We start from the raw sequence: 20,547 nt of genomic DNA, 5'->3' as shown, positions 1-20,547 counted from the left end.
CAATAGTGGTAGTAAGCGCTTCTGTAGGCACTCCTTAAGGTAAACCTGCCCGTTTACCGTGCCGGTCATCACCAAGGGGGCGCTCCGCTTTCCGCAAGAGCAGATCGCTTGCCACACCATGTACTTTTTGGCAAACTTGGATAGTTTCTGCTTGCGAATCTCCTCCGGAACGCTGAATTTGTCCTCTGCGGAGAAGAACAACAGGCCCGGCAGCTGACGAAGGTCCGCTTTGACGTAGGTTTCGTCGTCCATTACCAGGCAATGCGGCTTCGTCAGCATTTCGGTGTACAGCTTCCGGGCTCGCGTCTTCCCCACCATGTTTTGCCTTTCGTCGCGGTTAGGAGCCTTCTGAACCTTGTATGTACGCAGGCCCTCCCGCTGCTTGGTCCGCTGGTCGAATGAACTTGACAAATTCAGCTTATTGGCGACATCCCGGACCGAACTTCTCGGATCACGTCTAAACTGCTTAACTACGCGCTTGTGATCTTTTTCACTGACGGAGCATCCATTTTTGCCGTTCTTAACCTTCCGGTCGACGGTTAGGTTCTCGAAGTATCGTTTTAGTACTCTGCTGACCGTGGATTGGACGATTCCCAGCATCTTACCGATGTCCCGATGTGACAACTCCGGATTCTCGAAATGAGTGCACAGGCTTAATTCACGACGCTCTTTTTCTTTCGACGACATTTTTCCAAATTTACGAAAAATTGACAGTGAAGCATGGCCAACGTGATCTATACAATCTTATCTGATTATAAGCGAAAGCTGAAGATATAATTCCTAAAAATTAAATTTCTACATCGTTTTTTCCGTGATGTAATTTGATGTGACACACCCTTTATTTTGTAGATAAAACGGATCACATATTTGATTAATTCAATTCTGTGTGGTTACGTTCTTCGTTGCGAATAAATGTAATGAATTAGTATGGACGTATTTTATTCATATATCGTGGACTTCCGACATATCTGGCAGTAGATTTATCGAACGACTAATGTTTTTCTTATATCCCTTCAAACTTGTTGCATCTCTCAAGTGTACATACTGCTTTGACCGCAGATTTCCATGGTTGAATCTGGTTAATTTCAGATATTCAGTCTTCATATTGTCGAATGAATACTGTTGGAACAATAGGTATCGCAGCAAATGATTATCAACATCCTACCTTATCATCAAACGGTATGCGAAGAATTTCAGTGAACTGACGGCATTGAAATATATGCTTTGTGAGGACCACACAATTATTATCAGAGCTGATAAACACCCGACTGGAAGTCATGAACATCAATTCAATGTGCCCAAGATAAATTTATCCTTTGAAGGTCATTAACCTTTCTAAAGATGATCAGATGGAATATATTCCAATGTCGTCTGGAATAACCTATCCAACACCTTATGATCGTAATATTGTTTTTGCTATTATGCTGATGTTTCATAACACGGCACTCTATTGATTATTCGCCGAAAATGAATAAAAAATATCCTTGAAGTTAGACTACGGTTTAGGTAGCAATGCAATATGGTGAGCCAGTCTCAGGATAAGAAAACATTTAAAAATAAAGCTTTTTTTTTTGAATGAATCAATAGTAAGAGAATCATTATCCAATTGAGTTGTATGAGTATTCCCTCCCCCACAAACTGTGGATAGTCTATCTGCATACAAATTATGTAGAGTTCCACAATCCAAAAATTTTATGAGCAAATATTTACGTGCTTACACAAAAAAAAACATGTTGACATATTTGCGCTAATTTATGTTTTTTGATTAATTCAAGGTAATCAAGGTCTTTTCTAGCCACCAGTTTACTCGGGCCCGAAAAAAGAGGTCTGTATTTGGGCTGGCGGAAAAATATATCTCGCAAGACCACGTGTTCGATGTCGTAATAGCCTTGGCCAATAACGCATTTACATTAACTCATGAAATTAGTGATTTGAGGATGATTATTGTTTGTAGTCTCTTGCAGATTAATTTAAACACCATCTGAAAAATCCTCTGTGAAACATTAAATATAAAAGTCGTCCTATCTGCTGTAGCGCATTTTTTATTTTACCCAGTTTCATCGAAGTAAACGCGCTCGGAAAGGAAAATTGAACTCCCGGACGAGAGAGCGAGAATCGTGGGGGTACCAGTGAGGTTTATTTGGCTTAAATAATTTATGTAAAGAAGAAAGAGTAGAAGGCCAATGTTGCTTCCCTGTGGAACTCCAATACTTATTTTCTTTCTAGAGCTAATTTCTCCATCATATGCAACATATAAACTTCTGTTCTTCAAATAGTTACGAATAATGCTGTTAGCAATACCTCTTATGTCATATTTATCGAATTTCTTCAGTAAAATGTCATGATTGATAGTGTCGAAGGCCTACTTTAAATCAAGAAACAAGGCACCCACCATTTTTTTCGAATCTGTGTCTTCCAGAATCTGATTTACAGTTAGATTTTGTCTTCGTAATTATTGATTGTAGTGGTTTTTTTATGTTTTCATGGCTTTGTTGAGGATTTTTTACATAAAATATCTCGATATCAGAGATGCTATTTTTTAGAGATATGATTTTCAAATTTAACATGTTTCAAGTCTTCGATTCTGGACTAGACCTCAGATTTTCAGAAAAAATATAAATAAATAGCGCCCTCTATTTTTAACCGAGAAAACTATGAAAAACTAAATCAATCAATAATTACAAAAAGGAAAATCACATTTTTTCCCAAAAGTAATATTTTTTTAAATAAACTCATAAACCTTTAAAACTAACTCATAAGCTTTAGTTTGATATATCGATCATCTGAATCGGTCCAGTAGTTCAGAAGTTATGAATTTTTGTAATGGAAAAAAGGTGAAAAAAAAGTTTTCTGAGAACCACTACATCGGTTTCACATTTTTGTGTGTAAATTCTCACGTTTGACATGATCTTGACATGTTTCTAAATAGAGAAAAGTTAGCAGAGCATGTAAATTGCGATAATTTATACATAAAAATGTTACGAATTAAACATTAATAGTATTTTTTCAAAGAAAAAAATTAAAAAGTTGTTGTTCAAAAAACACTTTTTCAATGTAAATGTGGCCATCGTCCGATGTTGGAAATATTAAGGGCTATTTACATCTATTTTTTTCAGAATTTTGAAAGCAAATGTATTCGAGAAAAATGAATTCTAATTTTCAAAATATTTTTTTTCAATGAAATTTTTTTCCAAAAAAATCTTTGACAATTTTTAATGAAAACCTAAGTAATTTCCTACATTTCCTTCTTTGACCAACTCTTTGTAGATCTTATAGTTTTTAAATTAAGATTTTTCGAAAAAAAAGATGAAAATACTCAAAATAAAAAAAAAACTACTAAACAAATCTATCAGACCTACAAAATTTTAGTCAAAGAATGGAATGTAGCAAATTTTTTTGGTTTTCATTAAAAATTATCAAAGAATTTTTTCGAAAAAAATTTCATTGAAAAAAAAAATATTTTGAAAATTGAATTTAATTTTTCTCGAAAACCTATGCTTTCAAAATTCTGAACCAAAAAAAGATATAAATAGCCCCTAAAATTTCCAACAAGTTTTCCATATATCGGACGATGGCCACATTTACATAGAAAAAGTTTTTCGAACAACAACTTTTTCATGTTTTTCTTTTAAAAAAATATATCAATGTTCAATTCGTTACATTCTAATGTATAAATTATCGCATTTTAAATGCTCTGCAAATTTTTCTCTATTCAGAAACATGTCATGAACATGTCAAAAGTGAGAATTTACACACAAAAATGTTACGAGCAAAACATTATTTTTTTCAGGAGTCTTCATACAAAAATGACTTATATTCCAAAAACTATAAAAGATAGAAAGTTGATGTCTTCAACAAATGTTTATATTTTAACAAGATCTAAAACTTTGTCGAATACACTGTATCACTATCTTGACTTTAAACAAAATTAGGATTAGTTGTATTTTTTTCAAAGAAAATATAAAAAAATTGTTGTTAGAAAAACTTTTTCCCTGTGAAATTGCCCATCTTCCGATGTATAGACGATTTACAGGAAATTTCGAGGGCTATTCATATATATATATATTTTTGAGAATTTTAATAAAATATGTTTTTGAGAAAAATGAATTTTAATTTTGAAAATAACTTTTTTGTCACCGAAATGTTTTTCCAAAAAAATGTTGCTAATTTTTTATGAAAATTTAAACAATTTTCTACATTTCATGCATTCACATTAATTTTGGAGGCATCATAGTTTGTAAGTTATAAAGTTTTGTAAAAAAATAAGAAAAAATACTGGCTTTTTCCAAAAAGTAGTCTAATTATTTTTCGAATATTTCAAGTATGCAAAGTTGCTTAAACGATCCACCCACAACGTTTCACTGCTATCTGAGTGCTGGCAATGGCCAGTCGAGTCGGCATGAAATTCGTCCAAGATAAAATTATTTGTTCAATACAAACAGTCGTATCTAAATAATTAAATTTATCAGAAATATTTCGACATTTTGAACATAGACATAATTCTGGCGGACTCAACTTCCCTAATTTGATGCTTCGGATTATACATATCAAAGATCATAATACTGAGCGTGAAATTAATTCCAGCAAACTATTACCCCCTTGACGAGTAGCGAAATTTACCTTTTGAAGTGTGTTCATCCCCGATGCTAGCGATGGTAATAAATCTATCTCAACAGCACCGAACAAACCGAGCAGAACAAAAAGTCCATCCACCAAACACGGAAAAGTCAGGGGTGAACAGCAGCAGGGGCAAAAAAACAAAAACAAAAACAAAAGTGCGCAACTTTTCAGAGCAGCAGCATCACTCGAGTGGTATACATTTTCAGATCCGCCGGATAGTTAGGCGGGATGAAATCCCAGAGCTGAACAAAAAATAGCGAACAGGAAGGCTGAACCTGGGAGCGGGAACAAACCATCAGCGATGATTGATATAACAAAATATTTAAATTTATATTTCTCACAGCGCGAAATGCATATTCCACAGAATTTATTCTCTGCATTATGGCCTTACTGCTATTGCGCGCCGGAGTCCGGGGGCAAAGTTAGTGTGCGATCCACCGAACGGCGGGGGGAAGTCGGCGAAGGTTGGCACTGGGACAAAGCGCAGCTGTTTGGACGGCGTATTACAATATACAGCCATCTTGGTTTCTCGCAAACCGTGGAAAGACGCAGATTTTCGCATGGGCTTACCTATTGTCGTGGGTGGAGTGGGCGGTGTGGTCCGGAAAATGTACCACACGAACAGCACCGGACGGGAGCTCCCTTATTGTTCCACCGGTCCGGAAAGTGGAAACGAAAATATGTGGGAAAAGTGCTGCTGCAGTTCTATTGGCTCCAGTGTCCGATGGCATACAGCAAACGGTCCATCGTCTCCTTCTGTTGAACGAGAGACAACGCGAGATAATAACTTCTAACTTTTCACACTTCTCAAGTGCTAAATTATTCATCAGAGAAAGTTTAATAACTCATCTGGTTGGTGTTTTTCCGCATTGTTTTCTCTCAGCGCTTCGAAGGAACGGGACTATCGGGGTGGTGTTTTCTGTTGCAATTTTTCACGGTTTTTTCATAACTTTCGGCGTACAATCCTCGATAGTATAGTGGTCAGTATCCCCGCCTGTCACGCGGGAGACCGGGGTTCAATTCCCCGTCGGGGAGTTCTTTTTTACAGGGTATGATTTTTATAAGATTATGTTTTAGGTAAAAAGTGCGCTAGCAGAGCGTAGTTTCGATCTACGGACCTCTGGGTTATGGGCCCAGCACGCTTCCACTGCGCCACTCTGCTTGATGGAAGAACATAGTATTCGGCTATATTTGTAATAGGAATTGGAATATGATGTAAGCAACATATTAATTAAAATATGTATCTCAGTGATCACTATACATTTAAATCCAAAAATGTTAGACGATATAGTAACTGTTTATATATTTTGACACCTTAGACATTAAATTGTTCTCCCGCATTCTGAACATCTCTTTCCCTACGCTACGTGCGTGAATTGCTCGCTCAAAATACAAATACAAATGTGTTCGTTCAACGGACATTGTGGAGAGAGAAAATATTTTAATTTAATATTCACCCGTTCATAAATTTTTGAATATAAATGATCCATTCGCAATTTCTAATACACAGAGAGTCGAACGAACTGAAAAGTTTAAAGCTTCTATTATTCAACTCGCTATCAACTTATACACAGTCTCAGTGACCAGTTAACACGTTGAGTGACACGGTTTTATAGCGATTGGATGGACATTTATAAACATATTAGGACCATCGTTCCTTATCGTAGTGAAAGGTATTTCTGTTCGAAAGGGAATGTTTATGAGCTAATATGCTTATATTATTTACCTTTTTAATCATATGTTATACTGTCAGCAGGTATGGGCGAAATCGCATCGAAATTCGTTCAACAACACTCACTCACAGATAAAACTCACCCTTCTATTCTCCGTTTATGCCTCACTTGATTTGAGACAGAAAATAATAACCTATCATCTTCGCAAAGCTCATTCACGAATTCAACGGAAAAATACTGTCTCGATTCCGCTCATCTATTCTCAGGGAATTTTGCATTCTCTCATTTGCCTCTCGGAGTGACGTTAGATGGTGAGAGAATCAGATTGGAAACTTTTGCTTGAGCCAGCCAGTGTCTCTGTGATACAGTTTACATTCAATTATCGTACATGCAAAATCGTTTATTTTTCACTCAAATAGCAATCATCGGAGCATCGATCGCGGCAGTAAAATACAGGCAGGTAATTGAAATCGAGTTGTTTCCTGTTCACTATTGTAATGAAATGTTTTTGTTTATAGTATGAAACGATCTAAGCCAACGCAAAAGACAGTATTAACCCAAGTTATTGGTGTGCGGGAAGGTAGATTCATTTGCATTGCCGATAACAAATGCATTTATGAGCAAAAAGTGTTGAATTATGGGAACTTCAAGCGGCATATTAAAAACAAACATCCAAGTGTTTATGATAGGTTGGGGTTGCTATCGTTTGAAGCTGTTGATTCTGATTCATCGACAGTCAACAAGAAACCTAAAAAACTATTAGTGGAAACAGACAAAGGCAAACTGATATTGGGAACCATGCAACTGTTAACTGAAAGTCATATGTCATATAATTTTTTTGAAAAAGGTTCATACAAAACTCTTCTTGAGTCACAGTACGTAGCTGCAGGTCTTCACATTAACAGGAAGACAATCTTAGACTTGGTTGATAAAGCTGCTATTCTGATGCGTATTTTTGTTAAGAAAGAAATGGAAACAAAATTAATAAGCCTCAAAATTGACAGCGCTTTACGTAAAAATCGCCAAATATTTGGTATTAATGCGCAGTACTATCACAATGGCGAAATGTTATTTCGAAATCTTGGTGAGTTTAAACCGTCTGTAGACACTTCATCAAATTTTGAAAGCATTTTTTCTCAACAATTTCAACTTATTTTTCTCTGCAATTAATTTTTTTCAGCCCTAAAGGAAATGCATTGTCGACAGACGAAGGAAAATCTAACAGAAACATTAGAGTATGTGCTCAACCAATATGGTGTTAAATTGAACCAAATTTATTCTGTCGCCCACGATAATGGTAGCAATATGGTGGCGACAGTTGGATTGTTGAAGAAAATGTTAGAGAAACCTAATTTAAATAACTGCCCACCAATTAATTTGCTCCTTGCTAATGAAGAAGCTTGTGGCATTTTCGAGCATGCTGATGATACTTGTAATGACACGGATGACGACGACGACAACGAAGCTGTATCTAAGTATCAGTTTTGTACTCCATCCAATAGTGCATTACCTGCAAACGATTTTTTTGACAAAAACCGAGAAGAGACACGATTTGTTGCACCAGGCGAAGAAAACGACGACTATGAATTCGAGGGAATACTTGATAGTACGCGATGTGCGGCGCACACGGCTCAATTGGCTGTGTGGGATGTCATACGTCCATACAAAGAACGTATCGCGAAGATCCAAGGCATAGTTGTAAAGCTGCGAAACCGTAAATATCATAAATGTTTCAAAACTCACGATGCTCATCTACCTCCTATCGCCAATGATACAAGATGGAATGGAAAGTATCTAATGGTGGCATCCCTACTTAAACAACGGCAATTTTTCAATTTGTTGAATACAAGTTTTCCCGAAACAGGTGAAATCGTATTATTTCCAAATATTTTCATTTTGTATACCATTTTCATTTTGTAGATCTTACTCAACACTGGCCATTCATCGAGAAGTTTTGTGAAGCCTTTGAACCTGCTTTCATACTTACGCTTAAACTGCAAAAAGTACATTGTGCATTGTCTGAATTTTACACGTATTGGCTACAGTGCCAAGCAAACCTGGATAAATTAAAAGCCAACGAGATCGCCGTACAATTGTTAGAGACTTTCAAAACACGAGCTCAAAAACTGGTTAGTACATTGCAGTTCAAAGCATGCATGTACTTAGACCCTAGATATAATTTTTTGGGTGCAAGGCGTATATCTACGGAGGACAAAGCGAAAGTTCAGGTAAGAATTGTTTTCGTCATTTGATGAATAACGATTATTTGATAAGAAAAAAGTTAAAATGTATTAGCTTCCTAATTTCACAGACATTTCTCCTCAACTTGCATCATCGACTCAATGACATCGAAGGTATAAGAACAGAGCAGACTTCAGCTAGTGAGCCGCAGGACGATTTGGATATATATATATATATATATATCTCGTCATTTTTTGAAGAAGAGAATATTCCGATGGGACTATCACACTCTATCGACGAATCAGTACTTTCTCAAATCAAAGAACTGGAAATACGGGAGAAAGTACCAATAATTCAGTCCACAATACATGCTGATCCAAATGCTCAATTCGATTTACTTAAGTATTGGGAATCGCAGAAAATAACTTCACCGATACTGTACCGTTTAGCGATGGTAGTTTTAGCAGCCCCTTCTACTCAGGTATCTGTTGAGAGGGCTTTTAGTGGCCTAAAACTAATCCTCACAGACCATCGAACGCGATTAAGTGAAAATTCAGTGGAAAATTTGCTTGTGTTGAAACTCAACTCAGATCTACTTCCTAAAGTTGCTGAAATGTTGAGCAATGACATCGGATTGCAAGCTAATATAAATCTTTAGCTTAGTTACCTAAAACATTACTATATATTTATAATGTATTACCTGAATTGATGCTCAGATAAAATAAACGATTGAAATCATATACAGTGATCTATTTGTTCCGTTATTAGTCAATTTCCATTCTATTTTATTTCTTTTGAGACAATTTCCGTTGTCTATTGAAATACGTTGAAGAAAACAGTACGTAATATAGGAATATTATATACTGCATTCCATAGGAAATTCCTAGTTATTATTTTATGTAAAATATTTGATAAAATGCACGTCTCAGTTTTAGACGTTTCAGATTCTGACATTCTTATTTGAGAATCCTTATTGGATTCTTCCCTATATTCTGGTTAGATTATCTCATTAAATCTATTTGTAAAGGGGTGCTGCAATGACACTTGCAAAAAAATGGATTTGTGTTCGTGATTATTGATTGAACCTGTTTTTTTATAGTTTACATGGTTTCGGGACCAAGGGCGCTATATTTTTTAATATATTTACAAAACATCCAAAAATCAGAGATATATTCTTTTTCGTTTTGGAGTTTTTTTAAATTAACAAGTTTTTAGTCCTCGTTCGATATTCCTCTGTGTGAATAGAATTTCATTTTTCTACAAACGTGATATTTTTTCAAAGAGAACTAGCTCATTGAATTTAATTTAATATGTCGATTATCTGAATCGGTTCAGTAGTTCAAAAGTTATGATTTTTTGAAAACGTCATTTTTGGAAAAAAGGAGGAAACTGATTTATTTTACTATCGATTAGCTTTGAGAAATCATAATTCAAAAACGTAAAAGAACACATCTCTGATTTTTGAATATATTATGTGAAATTTCCTCAGCTTTTAAGAAAAAATATAAAAAAATACAGCGCCCTTGATCCCGAGACCATGAAAACTATAAAACCAAATATAATCAATAATCATACGAAGATACAATTCATAATTTTTGCAGCTGTAGCATATTTTTCAAAAAAGACCGACTAGCTGGCTTTAATTTGATATGTCAATCATCCGAATCGACTTAGTAGTTCAAAAGATATGAATTTTTAAAAAAAGTCATTTTTCTAAAAAAGGGGAAAAATTTGATTTCTCGGACCACCCTAAATTGAAATGGACACCCTTATGAAAAAATTAAAAAAATACGAGTCTGATATTTTGTGATAAAGAACCAAACTTCCACGAAAATCTGAAAACCGCTATATCGTTTTGGCATGGAATGGCTGATATATAATGCTGATGGAGATACAAGGCTTGAATGATAACAAGGAAGAGAGTAGAAGGGAAAATAAAATAATACATGAACGCAGATTGAGCCTATTTTGAATCAATCGTTATTTTGTTTCGAGCGATCCTTCCAAAGGAGCATTCATGCATCGAATGTTGTTTTCCATTCTTTGTTTTGTTACGTTCACTCTCAGTTCCGATTGTAGATGGTCGGATAGTGAAAAAAAAATCATCGTGCAATATCACAATTGTTTGCTGCATTCTCTTCGCCATGATTATTCCAAGCAGATACAAGTGTGATTTATAATCAGGTGTGGAGAAATGAGTGAATGAATTTTTCCATACTTGACTGTCAGTCACCGGTGACTGATGCGGCCTGAGCGAAAATTCAGTGTTACCGGTGAATGACGTGGCGTCAACGTGTTAACGAGCATGTTGATGTCACACACGCATTTCGTTCGATACAAATCCAAGAGTAAAACCATTTCGGTTTTATGGGTTGCCAAAGATAGATTCAAGTGGTTAAGAAATGTGGAATAATGGTGCTGAGTGAACCAATATTGAACCGCCTATGACCAAGTGTGTGTCAACTGCAAAAAAGATGCTACGATAGCGTTCGTGCTTGTTCATCGCGCAACGTGCAACCTGAGCACTGATATAAGAGATAAATTGCAACATATGCCAATCCTGTGTATTGTTCTCGGGAAGGTACGAATGAATCATATTCAAATATTTCTAGAAATCCAAACAAACCATCGGCACATTTCAGGACTACCAAAATATTCTACTGAAAAGATATTTGACGAATTTCATGCAACCTCGGCTTAGGAGTTAGCAGCACCATCTCAAACAGCAGCGCAGCATTGTGGGTGCAAAGATATTGGTCATTTAAGTAACTTTGCATACTTGAATTATTCAAAAAAGTATAGTTTTTGGAAAAAGCCAAAATTTATTATTTTTTATTATTTTTTTTAATAACTGAAACACTATAATACCTACAAAATTTTGGTCAAATAATGAAATGTATAATTTTTTTTACACCCAAGTTTTTTTTACGCGGGGCCTACGTACCTCGTAAAAAACTGCGTTTTTTTTTAAAAATCCGCATTAAAAAAAACCGCATTAATTCGAAAATCTACAAAAAAACGCGTTAATTGGAAAATCCGCATAGAAAAACCGTGTCACCTAACGATAGATATCAAATGGGGCTTTCCATATGCTCCCGAAAACCGGTATTTTTTTCCGGTTTTCCTCACGAATGAGGTCATCTGCTGTTGCTAGAAGATTCCCTTGTGATTTGTACCAGTGCCGGAAATATTCACGTTCACGGCATTCAAATAGGGCGAATTTCAGCCTGCCTTGCATTGACAACCTACTGCTCAAGCGAGAGTCGATAATTATGGAACAACACTATCAATGAACACCAGTGTAATGAACATCAACATCAGCTTGCCATGACATTCATTTTTCATTTGCATATTAATTTTCGCCATGATATTCGTAACGTCGAAATTGAATATCATTGCGTGTTAGTGAAAATCAAAGCATAAAATTCAACGTCAACTAATTGAGGGTTGAATCGATTAATGGTAAGGGTAGCCATTTATCATACAAAATTCTTGTTTTTGGCGACTTCGGCAATGGAAGGTATGGTATAACTCTAGCTATATGTTATGGATCTACTCCCGATTGACCAGAAATGGTATACACCCCAATTATATGGGCAATGGGTGACATTAACAGACGAGCGAATAACGAACATCATCTTGTTTTGATTTCCGGTTTAATGATACTATAAATGACCAGCAATCATATAAAACCCCTACGATATGGGTATTGCATGGAAGGGCTTAAACAGCGGAAGTCGAATATCGTATTCCGATTCCATTTTGGAAAAAGAGAAGCCACTAACTCTCGGTTAATTGAAAACCGCCCTAGAAGACCGATTAGTTAGATATAGAAAGTGTTAGAAATTAGTATCGTGTTAGAGCAAAATTGCGATAGTAAAAGATCATAGAAAGCGGAAACGGAAACGGGAAAGGACCGTATCCTTCACGCTAAAGATCGCGAGTTCAATTCTCACTCCCGACATTCTTCCAAAAATGAAAGTGAGAAGCCAGCCAAAAAGTGTTGAAAGTCATTATAATACAGTATAAAAAAGAAACGGAAACAGAAACGGAACGCTCAACGCCGTTCAAGGCTAAACGTCGCTCAACCGCTCAACACCGCACAACGGTCAACGCTCAACGAAAGCTAATGTTGCTTTCTCCTGATTCCTGGTCCTTCCTTTGTTTCTAAATATGGAAATCAAACACGTTTTCAAAACAAATTCACTGCAAGCGATGAAGATCAACTTAACGTTCGTTATAATCACCTGAAACTATTGACAGTAATGAAAGTGCCTGAATGCAGGCTTTCCGAAATTCGTTCATGCTCTATTCGTTCAATATACCAGACAAAGTTCACGCGTCTCAACTCTTGTGTTATACTCATTATGACAGATATGGTGTTGGGTTTCAACAGAAGAGAATTCATCCGACACTGGAAAAAAGCTAATGTCTTCATTCGTGAATAGATTTTGATAATTTGTGGCACTGATTTGTACACTCTACTGCCGATGAACGTGCAGTACCACTGTTGGACCGTCCAGAGCTAAGTAGACGGAAAGACGTTCACGAATCGCTGCTCGTACAAACCCTGTCCCGTTGTACCGCCCGGCGAGCTCCCCGTTATCCAACCCCTAAAATCCACGTAAGAATCGTGATAAGGTGCAGCACTAAGCGCTAATCTCCGTTACAAGCACTAATTACCGTAATATGCTCTGAGGGAACATGAGAGAAATATGTGAGCTGAAGGGGAGATCAGATATTGCACTGGTCTTTTTTTACCGCGTTGATTGCAAAATCCGCGTTAATTGTAAAATCCGCGTAAAAAAACGCTTTATTTTAAAAATCCGCGTAAAAAATCTCGTAAAAAACCCGCGCAAAACAAACCGCGTAAAAAAACTTTGGTGTATTTAAATACAAAACTTTCGCTAAAAAAAAATTATTTTACAAATTGAAATTAATTTATCTCAAATACGTGTTTCTATAAAATTCTGAAAAAAAATATAAGCCCTTGCAATTTTCAACAAGTCATCGATACATCGGAAGATGGGCACTTTAACAGAAAAAAGATATTCTAACAACAACTTCTTCTTGTTTTCTTTGAAAAAATAACAACTAATTCTACTTGTGTTTAAAGTCATGATAGTGATATGGTGTATTCCACAAAGTTTTAGATTTATTTGAATATGGACTTTTGTTGAAGACGTCATTTTTCTATCGTTTATAGTTTTTGGTTTCTGGGTTCGGGTTCGATTCCCGTTCGGGCCGGGCGATTTTTCGTCCGACTTGCACTGTGCTCACGCGTATTCTAGAGCTTGCCACTCCAGAATACATTCAAGACGTGTTATCCGGCATAGAAATCTTAATGTAGTACTACTAATAAAAATGACGCAAGTAATACTATGTTGAGAAGGCAAAAGTTCCACTGGGAACGTTAGTGCCATCCAAGAGGAAGAAGTAGTTTCTGGATTATATGGCATTTTTGTATGGAGAATTCTGACAAACTCCTCGTAACATTTTTGTGCGTAAATTAAATTAAATTAGTTTCTTTTCTATTCGTTTGATATTTTGTATAGAAAACATGAATAATTTCCTGCATTTTGATCTTAACCAGCTTTAAGAACTACACAATATTGGTTAAAGAATGAAATGTGGGGAAATGTTTATGTTTTCAATAGAAAATATTAAAAAATACAAATAAAATTTAAAAAAAAATCATTGAAAAAAAATATTTTGCAAATTAAAATACATTGTTCTCAAAAACAATTTTTTTTTAATTCTGAATAAAATATACATGAATAGCCCATACAGTTACAAATAAATCACCCATACATCGAAAATGAGCACTGCTACACACTTTCAATTTTTTTTAAAAATTTGGAAAAAAGCAACTTTGGCCTTTTCATATCTTTTAAAAAATATTTTAAGTATGCCAAGTTGCTTGAATGCACAATTCCCTTGGCTTGTGCATCAGGTATGTCATAAGCTTAGGAAAAAATGTCCCACGGGTGATATTCACTTCTCTACGATCATAATATAGTCAGGGACGACCAAAAAAAGTGACACGAAACGAGTATGACGGCAAAATTTTAGTTTTTTTCCCTTTTGAAGAAAAAATTTCCGAGCTGGCCCAGAATATTGACTTTCATCGAGGAGAGCTTCTTGAACTTGCCAGCTCCTTTAGTATTTATAGTTTCGCACTTCAAACCCGTTTCGGTTATCGCGAATTCAATTTCCACTACGTAGGAGGAAACATAAACGAGGTATTCCAGGGTAAATCACTTTTAATTTAATTTTTTTTTTATATTTCAAATATGCAAAGTTGCTTAAATGGCCAATGTCTTCACACCCGTAATGCCGAACTGCTATCCGAGATGATGCTGCCAACTCCTATGAGTTGGCATGAAATCCATCGTATGTGACATTATAATAGTGTACGTTGCTGTCTAAATTTCACGAATCAACAATGAAGTGTGTTTGTTGGTACATTATCGTAAGGCAGTTTTCGTCCCATTTTCTTACATTTTTCCCAGTGTTCCACGTTCACTTTTGGAAAATAATAATAAAACAAAAATGTTCACTTAATACCGTCGTAATATTTTGGTGGTTCTACAATCTGTTGCATTCGATATTGCAGAAAGGATAAAAAATCAATTGATGTCAAGATTCAATAATTTTGGGAATACTTATTTTTATATACAAGTAATTTGTCAAAAATCAGCAGAGATTCGAGTTGTTCCGTTCCGAATTTAATAACAAACTTGAGTAACTGTACAAATGAAACAAAAATTTCTGCATAACTCGAGAACAAATCGAGCAAATAGAACCAACTTTGGCATGTGAAGGAAAGCTGAGAGGGAAGACGAAGATTCCGGGCCAGCTAGTAATGATATAAATGAAAAAAATATGAAAACTCATTGAAAAGATGAACAGATTGCGGTAAAAAAATTGTGTATGTCGTTTACTTTTTTATTTCAGCACAATATAAGTGTGAACAATATTTGTGAAAAAATGTAATTCCAATAATTCACTAGATGTCATGGAATATGAAATAATGTTTGCTCATTTTTTGACGTAGAACTACGTCTTTCATTAAGGGTGCCAAATCAGAAAACAGGTCACGTTTTCATGAAATAAAGTTAACGTTAATAATTATTTTCGCCGTAAACGGATTCTGGCGATTTACATACCAAACTAATCGGAAATTCCCTAAGATTTGTTTGATATGCTACAGATTACAATCCCATACTCTGTATATGGTTTAAATTGATAAAAATTGAAGCATTCCCAATTCCCCATACATTTGTTCTGTCCATTTATGTGCTTTCCCGAACAGAGCTGTCAATAACGTGCAACTTATCGACGAGCAACGAAGGGAAAATCGTAAGATGTAAAGTCTCCGTGAACAAAGGAAAAGAAGAAGAACGAAGGGAAATATTTGCCTAGAGTATAAACAGTGGATCTTGCTGAGGCAACCTTCATTCTTCGTGAGGTCACCAACTGGCCAACACCGTTGCTAGGCGAGCTGGACGGCGAGGGATCGAATGGTTTTCTCAATGCAATGGGGGTGGAGGAGAGTTTTCCAAGGGCCTTTTTGAAGGCTTTTTGAACTTTTTGAAGACGAATGAACTGAAGTTTAAAGTCTCTCTAATTCAACAAGGAAAGGAAGGAAAGGCAAACTTTCATTATCGTTCTAGATACGAAACAATGAACATCGCTTGTTCTTTCTTGTTTTGCGCCATCACATGTCTTCGTTTCGGACTGAGCTGTGGACGAGACCAAAATATTCTCTCGCTGATGTCTCTGGCATTGCAATCATTACATCAAACTGACGCCATTGCATTAATGTTTTGAGCTACACAATTGTGTGAGGGATCATCAAGCTAGGCTATCGTCAGCTCACTAAGAAAACAAATGTTCTGGAATTTTATCAGTGATTTGGTTTCGGATGACGGTAGGACGTCAGAGAAATTGCACTTGCACGGCAAAAGTTCCATAGGGAACGTTATCGCCATTCAAGAAGAAGATGTCATTAATTTATTTGGGTTCGCGTGCAGATAGAGTTTATTTCGCTTATTAGTCACCAACAAAGTAAATGTCGTTCTAGAATTTTGAATGTTATTTGGTTTGGTTGCCAATAGCAAAACTTTCTCCAGTAAGGATGACAGCTGCGCTTATCTCGAGCATGTATTGTTCTGCGAGCACAAGAATGAAACATCAAACAATTTTCGTCAAATGATTCTACAATAAAAAAAAACATATCAGGGCGACCAAACTGGTAGAATGGTTATTTCAAAAATGTCGTAGCATTATAACATAATATCCGCAGTTATAAACAAGCGACTTGAATTAAACTACAGCGTAGTTCTACGTCAACAATGCGGTCGTGTCTTGAACACAACCTCCTATATTTTTTTTTATCTAATTTGCCTTTCATTAAACAATCTCATTTTCATTCTAGACCGTTCGTTCTGTTTGCTTATTTTAGCGATTCAACACCTAAAATAAATTGCCAATGAAGGGAAATCATTGGAGCGGTATGGAGAACATTCATTAGGCTACGATATTCACGGGAACATACGGAACATCTCGTACTAATCGATTACGGATGTTAGTTCCAAAGATGTTAACCCTAGAGCCAAAGTTACTACATAAAGGAAAAACAATCAAAATTCTCAAACAGATGTTCAATGGTGACGAAAAATGGGATTTCGGTTATGGCACCGAAACCAAAATTGAATGTGGTTCGAAAGTCGATAAATTCGATCGAACGGGATGGAGCTCTCTTTCTGTTTCAATTTTTCTTATCTTTTTTCTTTAATTATTTCTCATTTTCTTACTATCCGTTTATTCTTGCATAGTTCGTAGGGAGCCAAATGCTTAACTACGTGTTTGATGCTGTTTTTTATTGTCATTTTCAATTGTGTCTATGGTGAGTAAAACAGGAAACCGATTACTCGCGGTCGACTTGAATTAAAAAGAGTAGCATATTTTCTCCAGGAAGGGAAGGGGATATAAGGAGATTAAGACGATATTAACGATAACACAGAATTCTAATGCCATTGTATATTAACATTACAACTTATTTTACTGTAAATAGGAAGGAATTAATCAAGGGTATTGATAATCACACACTGTAAAAGAGGGACATTTGGGGTTTTGGATGTCTCCTCGAGTGCGGGTTTGTTAAAAAGTGAACTATTTTCAAGGAAACCTGAAGGTCCCACGGGTAGCCTCCACTTCTCCACGATCATGTTGTTAGGGATGCCCAAAAATCTGAAGACGAAAGGAAAAATTTTCCGAGCTAGCGACAGTTCAGGAGGAGCTTCTTGAACTTGCCAACTTCTTTACTCTTTCTAGTTCCGCATTTCAAGCCCGTCCCGGTTACCACAAATTCAATTTCAACTACGTAAACTACGAGGAAACGTAAACGCGGTATTCTAGGATAAGTCGCTGGTCGACAACAATCTCGTTTGCGGGCGTTCGATCAGCCACGGCACCTCGTAATTTGTTCGGTCAAACCTTTGAAAGTTCAGTCATGGAGGTATATCTCGCCAGATCTTCGTTCATTATCGTTCATTACCAATGATATGTCTGCTAATTCTATTGCTTAGATCAATACGATACGACAATACACACAAACCAATAGTTTCTATTTCTAATTATTAGGATTTTTGCATTCTGGGTTTTCGTTAATGGATAAACAAGTATCCGTTTTTTCTTTTGAACCTCAGCTTTGCAAAACCAAACTTAATCAGTGAGAGATGCTAATTTAGGAGACTTAGAATATAACCTCTGAAGGCATCAAAAAACTATTTCTCAGCTGTTATCCAGTGTTATCTATTCTATCCACAGTTACTATGACTTCGCATCCACCAGTAGCTTTCAACATAATGACGTCAAAAAGCGGAATGATACTTTACGGAATAATTCAGTCCCATGAAATATGGACTGCGTTTGCCATACTTCCCAGCTTTATTAGCCCATTTGGCTTTTTTCGGTTCGGTTTTGCGTCGGGTCGAAACATCCGTTGTCCGCCAATGTCACCCGGTGAAACAGACGACACTCCGATAACGACGCATTCAAGTACCGGATTTGGACGTCAACGATCCACCGGAGACACGCATTATCGAATTTCATTCTATTTGTGTGCTCTTCGACAGTTGGAGGGATCGGAGGGAGAATATGCAAATATATGGAGATGGCAAATTGATTTCCAACCGGGGGATTCTGGAGTCTAGGGCTCGTTTTAAAGTGTGCTGCTTTAAAAATGTTTTTTTTTGGCAGAAATTTTGCTGCAAAAAAAATCTCCTGCGTCACCACGTTTCGAGCTTTAATTGCGTTCGTTACACCGTCCAATCACACACAAAAAAAGAACACTCGCCCACATCATCCCAAATACACGCTGTTTGTATTTGCACGAGGTTATTACATTTCACGAACAAACATAAACACAATCGGTTTATTTAACACTTTTTTAATCCATCGTATCAATCAACTAGAAAATGGCAAACAACCTGCAAATACTGGTCGGTCATCACGGCTGGAATAAATGGAGGCAAAACAAAAAAAAAGGCTTTAAAGATAGTATTTTTGGTGCAATGTTGTTCCAACATGTTGAATTTTTATCAATGGAATGATAGATCGTAACGAATGTGTGTTATTGTTTTTATCGTCTGAGACATCCGGGTGTGTCATGGATAATTATTGCAATTGTAATTTTTTTCGAGGAAAAATGTTATCGGCGCGACGCTAATCGGTTAGCGTAGAGGATCATTACAATATTCGATAGAAAATACCGTTCTCAGGGGTAGCAAGTTTTTACAGATTGTCGGGAAACAGTTAAAGTTATCTCCAAGCGGATTTTCTTTTGAACATCTTGCATGGCTTCCGTCAAATTGAATGAAACCAATAACATGATTTCGGAGATAAAGATTAAAGAGGATATGTTTTTTCCCATAGGTTGATTGACCATTATATGGATGCTTCACTTGCTAAATCGATTAACTCCATTTTTTTTTAATCTTAATATCAAAGCACTTGATTAGCTCCTAAGTGTACATATTCAAAACAATTTTTTCTGATAATAAGTATTAACACCACTAGAAGACAAATGCTCCTACAGAAAAAGAAATAACTAAATCTTTTAAACCATTGAATAATAAGTGGTAAGCGTCTCACATTATCATGCCGGGTGTTAGGGTTCGTCAAATGCTCCTACAGAAAAAGAAATAACTAAATCTTTTAAACCATTGAATAATAAGTGGTAAGCGTCTCACATTATCATGCCGGGATTTTTCGTCAAAGAAAGGGCCTGGCCGGGTAAGGGAGTAAAAAGTGCCCCCAAACCAAATCACCAGCTGTATGAAAAATATTGTATAGAGTACTAAAAAAACATTTTGGCAGTAGTACCATATATTTGAGTCCTTATATGGTATACCATAGGATCTATGGTGAAAAATGCACCTTCTGGTTTTTTTTCACGCCAAATTTCATTTTTTTTTTTCAAAAATATACTGAAAGTACATCTTACAAAGGTGCATCGATCAATATTTTCAAACAATTTATTCATCAAAAAATCAAATATTAAAAATAAAAATTAAATTAATTTTTACTTTAATTTTAAATTTAATTTTTTTTTTATTCTGAGATTCAGTACTACTCGAGTTTGTATTCAAATTTCTTCCTACGTCTATTTTAGGTATATGTGATTTTTTTTCAGAATTTTTAGAGTGTTTTTTATTAAATTATATATATTTTCAGGCATTTCTAAATTTTGAAAGAAATATTACTTTGAGACCCACTTTTGCTCTAATTTTTATTTAAATGCATTCGTATGTCTTGTTTTTCACAAGTAGCGTAATTTTTTCTTGAAGTTTTGAGAGGATTGCGCGAAAAAAAAATTTGTGTCCTGTGCATTTTTAGTTTATTTTGAATTTAGAGACCCAGTACTGCTCTGATATTTATTTAAATTTTGTTTTTTATATGTCTAAATTTTGTCGGTATATTTAGAGCATTGCGCTGTACACAGATTTTTTTCTCATATCTTTTTTTTTTTGAGCCTAATAAATAAATATTAGGCTCATTAGCATTT

General features: G+C 35.8%; 1 protein-coding gene and 2 non-coding genes across 3 annotated transcripts in view; 2 read left to right on the top strand and 1 right to left on the bottom strand.

Moving 5' to 3' along the window:
• LOC129773211 (uncharacterized) overlaps positions 1–18,694 on the top strand; it is a 40,631-nt gene extending 21,937 nt beyond the window's left edge. Inside the window, exons 2-4 of the mRNA XM_055776798.1 lie at positions 7,474–8,157; positions 8,214–8,521; positions 18,617–18,694. Of these exons, the coding sequence (XP_055632773.1) occupies positions 7,474–8,157; positions 8,214–8,521; positions 18,617–18,694 (1,070 nt within the window). The remainder of the gene's footprint in view (positions 1–7,473; positions 8,158–8,213; positions 8,522–18,616) is intronic.
• On the top strand, positions 5,584–5,655 carry Trnad-guc (transfer RNA aspartic acid (anticodon GUC)). Its single transcript has one exon. It is a non-coding gene; the product is annotated as a tRNA-Asp (tRNA).
• Positions 5,711–5,782, bottom strand: Trnam-cau (transfer RNA methionine (anticodon CAU)). The gene has a single exon. It is a non-coding gene; the product is annotated as a tRNA-Met (tRNA).
• Positions 18,695–20,547: the final 1,853 nt, after the last annotated feature.

Source organism: Toxorhynchites rutilus, chromosome 3 (genome assembly GCF_029784135.1).
Source record: "Toxorhynchites rutilus septentrionalis strain SRP chromosome 3, ASM2978413v1, whole genome shotgun sequence".
NCBI lineage: Eukaryota > Metazoa > Arthropoda > Insecta > Diptera > Culicidae > Toxorhynchites > Toxorhynchites rutilus.
Note: the sequence above shows the minus strand (reverse complement) of the source record. Positions and strands in the feature narration are given on the sequence as shown.